The 12,972-nt window shown below is 42.1% G+C and overlaps 1 protein-coding gene across 2 annotated transcripts; it reads right to left on the bottom strand.

The window, feature by feature from the left end:
* Window positions 1–2,778: 2,778 nt before the first annotated feature.
* Window positions 2,779–5,541, bottom strand: LOC147885543 (senescence/dehydration-associated protein At3g51250-like). Of its 2 annotated transcripts, XR_015543426.1 has the most exons (5): window positions 4,486–5,541; window positions 4,091–4,257; window positions 3,390–3,474; window positions 2,970–3,233; window positions 2,779–2,856 (listed from the first exon to the last, which is right to left on the bottom strand). XR_015543426.1 is itself a non-coding variant. In XM_087396401.1 (4 exons), the coding sequence occupies exons 1-4, from the start codon at window positions 5,439–5,441 to the stop codon at window positions 3,020–3,022; spliced, it is 1,422 nt and encodes a 473-aa protein (XP_087252527.1). In that variant the 5' UTR covers window positions 5,442–5,541; the 3' UTR covers window positions 2,933–3,019. The 2 variants fall into 2 exon arrangements, 1 of the variants encoding a protein (XP_087252527.1); XM_087396401.1 differs by lacking the exon at window positions 2,779–2,856 and having other exon boundaries at window positions 2,933–3,233.
* Between the last annotated feature and the right edge of the window lie 7,431 nt (window positions 5,542–12,972).

Here is a 12,972-nt window from a genome sequence, read left to right as displayed (position 1 = left end):
CTCCCAAACAATGGTGGCAAAGGGCTAATGGTGTTGCATTCCCATGCCACATGATTCACAAATATCCTCTTGGAAGTAGACCTAGAGAAGGCCTTCAACCATGTTTGCCTTGTTGAGTGAAACCAAGCTTTTGAAGTTGAGGTATGGCAAACCTCTTGTGACATAAGTGCTTAAATAAGCATCCTAGGACTTGTGAGAAGCTGTCAAGGATATTTTTAAGAAGGAATTCCTTGTGCTTTGTGTATGGCCTTTACAACTATGTAGAGGAATGTCACCAATTTGTCCTATCTTGTGAACCAAATGTTGTCATCATTGTCCACATGCTTTGGACTTACTGCATTAGAGTGCTAAGAAATAGCATTTGATGTTGAAGCAAAATAGGCATGTTTCCTTCTATTTTATTTTCAAATTTGTTGAGCCATCAATTTGCAAATGTCTCTCTAATTTTTCATACATTCAAGCTCCCTATCACCTACTATTCCACAATAATTGCAACTTCTAGTTCTCTTTGGAGCATTAGACTGACAACCGCTTATGTTGGAGTTTGCCGAGACTGTGTGTATAGTCACCTCTAGCTTGATGCCTAAGTTGTACTAAATTTTCCCTCCATTGAAGTTTCCTCTTTTGAGATTTTTGCCCCTAGTAGAGGATGTCTATCAACGATTCTTCGAATTTTTGGTGGAGCCTCTCCTCATTTTCTCTTGCATAAGAATATCCAAATATGACTTCAAAAGTTTGTGGAGCATCTCTAATTTTAATAGCTATCACAAACTACTCATAGTCCTTGCCATTCAATGCCATCCAAACAAGTCTTTCATTCTTAGTTTGTTGTCTAATGGATGTCAATTGATCTATAAGGTCTTTCACTCACACCAGGAGCTTGGACCTACCCCATACTGTGACGTCTTGGCATTGTTGATTTGATTTTCAAGCATGATTGTTTGACATGTTTTTAGTATTGAATCTATTTTCCAATGCTTCTCATGCATTCATAGGAGATGTCTTTTTTCTTTGATGATCGAAATGATGGTGTCCCTAACATTGAAGTTGATGAGGTTGAATGCTAATTGAGCTCATGCATCCAAGTGTTCTTGTTGTTCAGTAAACTTTTTAGTTTCATTGGCTATCAAGGGTTTTGAGCTTGTTGCAAGAGGCTCGCGTGTTTTCTCTCATTCAAGATGACAATGTTCCATAGCTTAAACTTTTAATTATTATAATATTATCATCCAAGTTGCCATTCTAATCCAAGAGTATGATGTCATCATGTGACTTTTCCATGTTATTCACATGGATGTAGATTGGAGATTGTAGGAGTGTGAGTCTCAAAAGGCGCATTCTTGCACCAAATAAAATATGTTGGCAAAACTAAAAACTATTAAAAGTAGGCTAGGTATTGCCTATAAATCATACAAGTTTTATGGTTTTGCTAAATATGCTAAAAATGTGCGATTCTAACATGCCCATTTGTTGCTCCCACAAGAAAAATGAAATTCCTTGCAGTTTGCTTGCAGTTAGCAGGCAGAGACCATTTTAGGGCAGCGGTTGGCACATCTGCAAGGATAGTCGCAGATTGCAATTTGGAGGCAAACCGTACAATGCAGAGAGCTTCAATGACCTGATTACAAGCTGGCATGACGAAAACGGTGAACAAGGCGGCTGGTTGATCCTCTAAGATGGAAGTCAACATCCAGGATCTGTCTAATACACACTCAGCAAACTGGCAGCAGACAGGCATTAAAAGCGGGAGCAAATTTTGTGATTAGGAACGGGCAGACATAAAGCACAGCTTGATTGGCAGGCGGGAGGCAAAAGTGAGTCTTATTTTTTTCTCGTATTTCACCAACAATGAAAGCATGGCCCAAACTCGGTCTCTCACATTTTTAAAGCAGCTTTTTACGTGTCTCTCTAAATGGACAGGCTCAAGTAATTCTCCTGCAAACTTCATTTCTGAACGTGAGGCCAAGTTGTCATTGAGCTTTGAAGATAGCAAAAGAGATTATGATCCCAAAAGTGACTCTCGCAAATACTGAATACAAGTACTTTATCTACTTCCCTCCCTCTTACCAGTAATGAGATTTAACTTTTTCACCTTGCATCATACCACACCAGATACCTTCACTTTTAAACATGATTTCACATTGATATTACACAGACTAATGAAGGCGGTGCCCGAACATATCTCTGAATCCACATTATCAGACCACGAAATGCCCACGGTTTCAGCAGACCCCCTCTAGGATTTCCCTCTTGGTTGATAACGTCTTGATAAGCAAAATCTTTGATCACATGTTTTGTAATCGTGAAAAACTTGCTGTTCCAGTGACAGAACGTACAGAGCATATGGCGGAGTAATATTCAAGGTTTTATTGTTACTGACACCCTAAGGTTGATGACAGATCCTAGTAATAACATGCAAGAATCCAAGAACCATTTTTATGAGTGGCTCAATTTCTACAGCAGTAAACGTTTTTTTGGGAGAAGTTTGTATGCAACCAACTCAAATAACGACAATTGTGCTATGAGCAGTCCTTCAACCTTACCTTGTACCTGCATGATCTAGGCGACAAGCTTATCTAGTGGCAAAAACACAGGGCATGGAAAAAGAAGCTTGTGCAAGTTTGAGGCTATACTCAAATGTAAATTTTAACGCTCGAAAACAATGCACAACTTTGAGGCTGCCCTCAAAAGGTATAACTATTTGTGGGAAAAAATCAGACAGAGCATAACATAGAATTAGGGTTCTAGAACCCTAATAACAGGTTCCTCATGGTTCAGGTAGTGACAAAGCGAATCAGGTGGTACATAGCAAGTCTCTATTGCCCAAATGTGGAGATCATACGGAGAACTGTGAACTGCCTGTTCACGAACCACAAGACAACATTGTTGAAATCACAGAAGAGAGATTTTTCCATGCACATCTCCAGAACTTTCATTTAGATGCAATTTACATTAAAAAGGTACAACAATACCCATTCAAAACTGCCATAAAATAACTGCATTGCAACATTTGGTGGAAACTTTAACTAGCTTGCAATTGCTTTATGGAAGCTTGTTCATCTTTGTCCTGGACTCGTTTCAATCTGTATTCTTCCCCAGCAACCTTGCCTGCAGATTTGACGAGGCTACTAGGGTAGAAGACTTTTCTAAGCTTTGATATAGTCCATGCTGTAGTTAGAAATCCTCCTGCAGTTTGTAGTCCCTCCTGTGTAAATTCTCCTGCCTCATTTCCATACCTGCAGAAAGTATCAAACCCACAATCAGTGCACCATACCCTCCCAGATATTGCAAACATCTAAAGCATTGCCAGCTGTAAATCACACACATTAAGATTAGCTCATTGGAGGCATTAGACAGCACAGAAATAATCTTAGTAACAGATTTAAGCATACCTCTGAGAAACAAGTCCTGTAGTCACGACAGATGTGGTATTTAAAACGTTTTTCCCTGCCACTTCCACTGCATCAAAAATTTTCTCTGCACACATTATAAATCCTGTTCAGAGTAGGCAAGCCACAATTATAAAGCACCTTTAAACAAATTTTGTGCAAGCTACAACATGGGGAGGAAAATAACAGAAAGGCTTCAGATCCTAAAAGTAATGTCTCGTTCTCTCCAGAAGGTGGAAAAGTAGACACGTTGTGACAGTAGCAATAGAAATCAATGTTAAGATCGATTCCACCGAGGCACAAGTACATTAGCAAATCAGGTTTCGGAAAAAACACTAGCAAGTGAATTCAGACAAGCAAGTCTAGATTACTGAAAGGAAGTGCTTGCTTTGTGAAAATGGTGGCACAATAGCTGTGTTTCTGGAGCCAGTACGCCAACTGGAATGGTGCCATGTATGAGTAAGGTCTACAGGAAATGCTTTTTCTCTCTGCCCACTCTCAATGCATGAGCAGCATGAACCCCCTTACCAAACTTCGGACATACCTATGATCAGCGTAAGTAGAAATGAAAAGTCGAGACAAGGAAAGAGAGGCACTAAACACGCAGAATTGCAGAGAGAAGAAACAGTAGTTAACGGGGTGACACATCTGAACTCATGCAAATAGCCTTCCCTCAGTTCAACACACGCACGAACAAAACTTACCAAAAGCATCGAGAGAAGCGAGGGCGATCTGTCCAGGTAGCAAGTTGAGAAGTTTCTGGCCAGCTTTCGATGTGACTAGTGGCTTTGTGACAAAAGATGCAGCTTTAACTACTCCAGATAAAATGCTACCAGCCACCTCTTCTGACATGGCTGAAATCTTTCGTACTCTGCAGATTGAAACTGAAGATTATGAGCTCACATTATTAACCTTGAAAGGTTACATCAATTTCTACTTGAAACTGCAAAAGCATGTTACTTTGAAACAGAAGCTACCACTTAAACCTAAGGGAGAATATATGGCTCATGAGTGGCTTGGAAACGTTGTGTGTCTGTTTTCTTGGATAGCCTCGGGTGCATTTTCCTATTCCTTTCAAAAAAACTATGCTACGACTAACCTGTGAATCCTTCTCATTGCTCTTGGACTGACTTTGGTAGCAGTCTGGTTGGGCTTTAGTCTTCCCTTCATGAAAAGGTTGCCTTTCTCCAGCTGTGCTATTGTGGTCTCACTGCACCAAAATATTCCCCTGATTATGTGTCCCGTTCCAACGGCAATCGTCCTTGCTATGCTGCTACCATAATCTTCGACGTTGGGTGCCAGCAGAGTCCAATATTCTGCCGAACCTTCCTCTGAAATCGCATCAGCAGGAAGAACAGTTTCACCTTCCTTTGGCTGTATTTGGAATCCTTCGCTGTCCAGCTCAACAGAGGATCCATCCTTTTCTGAGCCTGAACTCGGAATCGGGACAGAGGACGCTTGAGAACCAAGTTCTTCCTCCTCCGGAAACCCCTCCGCAGGAGCCGCTTGCGTGACAGTCGGGGCAGTGAAAAAACTATATTGCTTCAAAACCTCGTCCAATTGCTTCAAGGACGCTGCATCAGTGCTAGGCGCAAAAGTGATACCATAATTCAGGATGTTCTCAGTGGGAGAGGGTTCCGTGGGCTGGCTTCTCTCTTCCGGAGACGACCTGCACTCTTCCTCGATTTCCTGGGGGACAGACAGCGAGAAAAAGTAATGGAACTGGTCGAGCTTTACCGACGCCTGATCTTTAGTGATTGGCCATTGGAGGTCATCGCCAACGCGGGCAAGGACAGCAAGGCCGTTCCCGCCCTGGGAAAGGCGGACGAGGGTGAAGTCACCGCTGGCCAAGTGGACGCTACCCTGGCGATCGACGAGGTGGGCGATGGAGGAGGGGATGCGGACGAGGAGGTCTTGGGAGGAATCGAGGGGGGAGGGGCGGGAGAGGGGGGGGGGGGAGGGGGAGAGGGAGTCGAGGGAGAGGGGGTGAGGGTAGGCGATGGGGGATGAGGAAGAGGAGGAGGAGGAGGGAGGGGGAGGAGGGGGAGGATCCATGGAGGTGGAGGTGGCTATGGTTATGGCGATGAGCTCGAAACAGAGCAAGAAGCTTGCGGCTATGGCGAGGGCGAGGTCGAAAAAGAGCAAGAGCTCGAAACAGGGCAAGAAGCGTGTGGCGATGGCGATGGCGATGGCGATGGCGATGGTGAGCTCGAAGCAGAGCAAGAAGCTTGTGGCTATGGCGATGGCGAGCTCAGAATTACACAGAAAGAAGTTTAAAGGTGGCTATGGCGATGGCGAGCTCAAGTTTAAAGCTCAAGAGTGGGGAAGATGATGAGGGTGCCAACTGTCAATAACTGTGGGTTTTTCACATGCCACTGACCTTCCCCTCCTTTTATAGAGAAAACTTTTATAGAGAAAATGCGTGTCACCCTCCCAACCCTCCACCGGAGTTCTACGTGTCTCCCTCACACACGGAGCTTGTGCCCCAACCTTTCCCATCTTTGGCCTCTCTTTTGACGTTCATTTACCTAGCTTTCCCGTAGGGCGTTAAACAAGTTGAATACATAAAGAGGCCTTCCAAGGCAAGAGAGAGAGCGAGAGAAAAGAAGAAGCACCAGTAGTAGCAGACGAGAGAGAGAGAGAGACAAAGGGGGAGAAAATGAAGGGGCCATAATGGAAATCTAAAGGGCATTCTCATGTCTACCTTATTTGTAGGAGGCTTCCCGTGGAAATGGGGAACACGGAGGAAGAAAGTTTGTTCATTCTCTTTAACGGCTGTCACACTATTTCCTATGTTTTTGAGAGGCTATCATTCGTCTAAAACTCTGAATCCTTAGTATTGTGATTTTTACGCTTAACATCAAGGAATGTGGAGATTTTAAAGGGGCCTTCATTCATCGTGTCGAAACTGGCGCATCTCGTGTCGTGTTGGAAGTCTTTTTTTTGCCTTTCCATTATGAAGGAAACTCTCGTGGGAATGCCCTCTTAGCTTCAAGCTGAGTGAGAGAGAGAGAGAGAGAGAGAAGCAAAGAAGAAGAGAGAGAGAAAGAGGGAGTAAATGATGGGGCCATAAATGGAAATTTAGCTTCTTCGAAGAAGCACCATCACTTAGACCTAGCCACGAGTAGGCCAAAAAATCAATACACAATCAGATTAACACAAACAATTTCATACCATTAGAATAATACAAACAATAGATATAATTATGTTATTCCATATTATTAAGGTAAGTAAAGATAGATTTATAAACAATTGAGAAGAATACAAACAATAGATATAACAAGATGAATTTCATTCATGTGGCCTGCCCTAGATGTGAGCCAAAAAGGGGGTGAATTGCAAGCTGAGAGAGAGAGAGAGAGAGAGAGAGAGAGAGAGAGAGAGGAGGGGAGAAAAAAGTGGAGGATTTGAAGGGATGAGAGGACAGAGAGAGAAAAAGGTGGAGAATTTCATGGCATTCTCAGATGCTCCTCCAATCAATGCATGCCAAAAAAGTGGTCATAAAAATAACTAAATACTTGATTTTTCTCTTTGGAGGCCAAACGATTACTAAGGCCTACCCATTTGGGGCAGCCCAATTATGTTATTCCATATTATGATAGATTTATGTAAAAATATAAATTGATATCTATTTGGGTCTAATAATCTCTAAAAATCTACAACTTCCTATTCAAACATCGGATTTGCATGCAAGTTTTTACATCAAAGTTGTAATTTTGTGCTTTAATCAATTTTGCATTCCCGAATGTGATTACATCAACAAAGATTCAAAAATGTGAGAAAACCATACATAAATTTCTTTCATTACGTAACTTTTACAAAAGGCTTTTAGGCCGCAAGGGCTCACAAAATAATCGTATACAAAAAGCATTCTGCCTAGAGGGCTCACAAACATCAATCAAGCTATATGTATTCCATTCCGTGAGGCTTTTATAAGAAGCAAAATCTAGGCACTCACGCAGTAATAGAACTGGTGGATTCACTTCTGTTTGGAGTAGGAGCAGGTTCTTTTCCTAGACAATGCTTCTGCACTGATCTCAAACTCTCACTACTTCTCGTAATCAGGCTCTCACTACATAGAAGAACATTCTCATCTCGCATCTCATCGGCATTCCTTATGGGCCCAAATATTATCATCTCGCATCTCATTGGCATTCCTTATCGACCCAAAGTTGTAACACATTGAACCACAATCTATGATACCTTTTATATGCTCATCAGCTTTCGGGTGGGTTGTTATTGCATCACAACAAAAACATATATTACTAACATAGTTTGGCGAAATCATAGCCTTCCATAAGCATTATGCTCTTGTACCATCCCTTCCTTTGCCATGGTACAAAATCACCCAAGATACTGGGGGATAGTAGCTTCCACTCTGGAGCATTTTTGAAAGACATTTGTTGAGCATGGCAACTCACATTTTGAGAACATGAATGAGTGATCAAATACATTTGCACTCGTCAAACACACACTAATTTTCATTTCGTTTGCACCATAACACATGTACAACTTGATTCTAGGTCGCAAGTCATCTTTTGTCATGGCTTTGGAGATGCTCTTGAAATGTGGCTGCCCAAAGTCCTTCATACAGTACCCCAACATGCTTTGGTAAGTGTGCATATTCCTCTTTCTGATAGCGTGGCACATTATCACGCCACCGAGCAGCCAGTCCATCCAATGTATTTTTGTATCAATATGTCCACAGTTTGTATGCTACGAGTACTAATCTGTATCACCATCTGAAAGTGCAAGTGGTATAGTGCAGAGACCGGACATGCATGCCTCCCCCAAGAACTTATGCATTTTAGGAAGCATCGACATCCCCCCCTCCCACTCTTACAGTCACACTTAGCTCCAACACCTTCAGACCTTGGCTCTTCTTAGCTCCATTCTTCGGAGGCCTCCCTTGCTTCTTCATCCTGCAACACGCAAAGAGCATCAAAGAACTGCACACAACAAACCCCATCCCATGCATTCCTCTATGCCGCATGTGATCAAACCTACATCCACCTCTCCTACTATGTGGTCTTTGTCTGCATCTTCTCCCTCCTCATCTCTCAAATGCAGCGCTCCATGGACTCTTGCCATCCTCTGCATCGCCAACTTCACAGATCGTAGCGTCAAACTCCATACATGAAACCTCAGAGTTATCACAGAGTCTCCCCTCCGAGCCATCATGGGCGATCGTGGTGAGCATTCCCCTACCTGATGATGGCCACACTCTCACTATGTTAATGTGCATAATGGAAGAATCCAAACAAATCACCATGCGGCTCTCGAACCATGCTCACTATGTTATAGGCAGATGCATGGACATGTGGCATTGCATGGATGGCCATGCGCCACATGCATGGCCTCCCTCCATAACCCCCTCCCTCCTCCTCCAACACCCCTTCCCCCCCTAGCTCTAATAGGATTTTCTACCAACTAGGGTGCCCGATTTAGTTTACTACATTTCTAATGCTGTTGATCGAACTTTTTTGTAATTTATATAAGCTTTTTGCGCTTTAAGTAATAATCTTTTCTAAAACTTGCAAGGTTTTCTTTTATGCTATTGTAACTCTTTCAAGTCGATGTAGTTTGTGGTCATAGGATGTATCTATGCTCTAAACAATTTGCTTCCTTTTTATTTGGAGTTGATGCTAGTACCTCTGTGTCGAAGTGCTTTTCAAATGGAACGTACCTGTGGCATCATCGACCATTTTCATCAGTAAGTTAGTCTTGTGTTATTTCGACGTTTTTCGATGTCTGTAGTTTGGCCAACGTATTTCTTTCCATTGTGTAGACAAGTTATGTAGTAGTAGATAAAATCCATTACCACAGAGCGGATGTTGCACGAAGCGCTCAAATCTGTATCTGTTGTAATTGTGCATATAATCGAATAAATTATGAGAGACAATTGATGTGATTGTATGGCAACATGCAAAACAAGAAGTAGGTATTGATTTGGCTTTTATCTTGTGTGGTCACCTTTTTTTGGTGTTGGAAAGATATCCACGAACATGCCGTAATGTTGCTCTATGAACTTTGGTTCCACTTTGTATGTTACCTTTTAATCGTTATCAGCCATTGACCTTGTTGCAAATCATATGCGTCTTTGAATCCTGCAATATGTTATTAGCCGCTCACTTGTCTACTTCATTGAGGTCTTCGAGGTCGGTGTTGAACACAAAATGCAGCATTGTTATGCAAAAGATGGCTCTGTCATTGGTGTACTTGTTAAGAATCTCTTGTGCTCTTATGCGAGTCAACAACTCCTGTGTCTCTTCCTCTCCTTCAGATAGTCTTTGTAAATATGCTTTCTTGGCCACTCTTGCAAGACTTTGCTCACCCTAGACATAAGGGATTGAAGACATAGCTACGTTGGCTCTTTTCATTTGTTTGTCATTGAAGACAACTCTTCTTGCTTGTATTTGCTTCTTTGAAGCACAGTGTTCTTTGTCTAATTTTGCTAGACCTCAAGACACAAAAAGTAAATAAATTTCAATTATGCATAAAGAAAAGACGAGAACGCATATTTTTGTATTGTAATATGTAATGTGATTATTATAACCACACATAGTGTGGATGGGGAGGCGGCACTCTTCCTTCCCCAAAGAGTTATAATCCGAAGGAATGGGCCCTTCCTAGGGCATCGAGTTCTTAATCATCAAGAACATGAGCACCGAGATTATTAGCGCCGAGAATAAGTCTCACGAATGGATAAGGTACTAGCGTCTTCTGTGAATGTCAACTTGCATCCTGCTTGAATTTTTATATCTCCAATCTTCTACCTCAAACACACTCTTCTACATCATGCTAGTGCTACAACCATTTCTTGCTAAGAATTATAGTTGAAGGTAATTTTCCATATAGAATTTCATAGCAAAACATTGCAAAGATATAAACTTCAGCCTTTTTGGTATTCTTTACACTTGGTTCGCTCTCTGTCTCCTCCTTTGCCTTGCTTTCGAAAACCTATAGCACCCTCAAATATGTTGTGCGAGCATGCATTGTCATATACTGAACCCATGTACTTAGCCGCATGTACCCAACCATCCCATCTTCATTGGGTAAATCCCATCTTCATATAAACTAGATGGTTTTTGAGAGTTCACTAAAGCATTGAAGGACTTAAGGTCTCAGTGCTACCTTGTTAACTATATTGGTTGGCAATGTCATTTGAAGGATGATGGCAAGTCTATAAAGCTAGGATTGTACCTTGGGAGCCAAATAAGCCAAAGATGGTAGTAAAAGAATGAGGAAAGAGAGTTGTATAAAGAGGTTAGGTTTGCCCTCCTTTCAAAAGGTAGCACCTATAAAAAGGCAAACGGTTGACTTTGGTTTTCACTTGTTGGTTGCACACATTAGTGTACAAGCTCTCCTCCTCCTCTTTGGGGTTGTCTCTTGTTCCCTCATAGTGCCTTTCATGAATGTCATGTTCTCTTCTCGTCTTTCCTTCTTCGTCTCCTCCTCTCCCTTCTCCACTTCCCTCTCCCCTCCCTCTTCTTCTCCTTATGGATTCACAATCGCAATAAGCTGGGAGTCACTAGAGTGACGCTAGTGGACGGCATTTAAATGCATTGATCTCAAACCAAAGTAGCTTGGAGGAGTACTCCATAGGCATTCCTGAAAGATCCCCATGACACATGAGTCACCATGAAGCTACACATTTTTTGTGTCATTTCTCGAGAGTTCTATGGGTGCTTTTACATTGCATTTGCTTCTCTCGTTACCCACCCATTACCCAGCGCTGAGTATAGAGAAAAGTTGTTGGATCTTTGTATATAGGAAGGTGTGAGTAAAAGAGAGGTGTTAAAAGTCATTTGGAGTGATTTTTATGTCTTTAGTATGCAAAGTTTGTAGAAAGGTATGTGATAGCAAATCCCAACAAAAACACTAAAATAAATGATGCTATGAGTGATTTTCAAAGTGGTTTGAAAGGGAAAAACTTTCCTTTTTTTCAAAACACCCCATTTTTCCTTCAAAAGTTGTTTTCTTCTTGTTGGTTTTTGCATTGAGTAGGTAGATCAGGTAGTATAGCACCACCCACACACATATTATCCAAGTTGCTACTATATCTGACCCATCACATTATAAAGTCACTACATTAGCACCAAAACAACATAGCAAAAATTACTGATGAGGCAATGAGGATCCTAGTGCAAGCACTAGGAAGGAGGGGCAGGCCTCCAACATTTATAGGCAGAGATCAAAATCCTTCTTGGAGTAAACCCATCGTGATCTCCAAGTTAATCACCAAGTTCTTTGGGAAAGGAGACCTAGTCTCCCATGTTGAGTGTTTTGAACAGATTTGTAAGACATTTAGTGATCTTGGGGATCCAGACAAGGTCAATGCTTTTGGCTTAAGCCTTGATGGCAAAGCTAGACAATGGTTGAGGACACTGAATCCAAAGGAGAAAACTAATTGGGACACATTGTGAAAGTGCTTCATAGTGGCATCAATGCCTCCACTCAACCCGATGACATCCTCGTTTTTAGCAGATCCCTACATGAGCACAAACATCTTCACCAAGTTTTTGAAGTTCTCCGTGCAAATTCTCTCTACATCAACATTGAGAAGAGTGAGTCCTTCAAGACCCAAATCAAATATTTGGGACATGTTATTTCAGCTCAAGGCATCTCTGTAGATCCCAAGAAGGTCGAGGTAGTCCGAAACTAGCCTACTCCTAAGAATGTTCATGATATCTGCTCTTTTCTCGGATTGGCAAACTTCTACCATACAAAGGTCTATCAGTTTTCTGAAATCGCAGCTCCTATGTCCAAATTATTGAAAAGCACAGTAGTTATTCAGTGGCTTCCTGAAACAGAGTATAGTTTCCAACAACTCAAGCAAGCACTCACTACCACACTAGTTATGGCTACTATTGACCCAAACCATACATTGAGTCCTTGTGGGATTATATTTCAAGAACCAAACACTTAAACTCCTGATAGTTCCCCACGAGAGAATGAGCGATGAGTGGTTATTGCCATACTTCCTCATCGGACTACGGGATCCAAAGTATCATGACCATCTTTTATAATTTGAGTTGTGCATCAAGACTGTTGTGCTCTTAGGTGAGAACATGAAAGAAAAGGCCAAGTGGAAAATTCACATGTGGCTTCATCTGATGTGTCCCACACTAGTAAAACTGTTAGTGCAAGTGAAGCCAAGGAGGCAACCCCACTTACCAAGGGCGTAAGTATAGATGTTGTGGCACCAACCTAAGTCGTGTGAGCTAACAACTTAAGGGAGGATGGAAAAAGTAAGGCCCAAGTAATCCCCACCTATTACCAAGGCATGATAATGTATGGTGAGAGATTTATACAGGGAACCATCCCGGCACGAGCGCCCTTGCCTTTGGGCAAGGCCACAACACTCTATTGTGCCCATTGTGAATGATGGGGGAATCATGAGACATCACAGTGTTGATATCCTAAAATCATTCCTCAGCCAATGTACCAGCAACAGCCATCTCCTACTTTACCTTCACCACTAAATCTGTCCTAGGGACAATTTGCTATACAACTAGCCACTCCTGCCATCGCAAAGGCAATTTAGGGCTCAAAATCCCCTACTATCCCCCCCTATACTAGGACC

Source organism: Dipteris shenzhenensis, chromosome 25, assembly GCF_047967505.1.
Source record: "Dipteris shenzhenensis isolate YYH24624 ecotype China chromosome 25, Dip_SZ_1.0, whole genome shotgun sequence".
Classification (NCBI taxonomy): domain Eukaryota; kingdom Viridiplantae; phylum Streptophyta; class Polypodiopsida; order Gleicheniales; family Dipteridaceae; genus Dipteris; species Dipteris shenzhenensis.
This window is presented reverse-complemented; position numbering and strand designations above follow the sequence as displayed.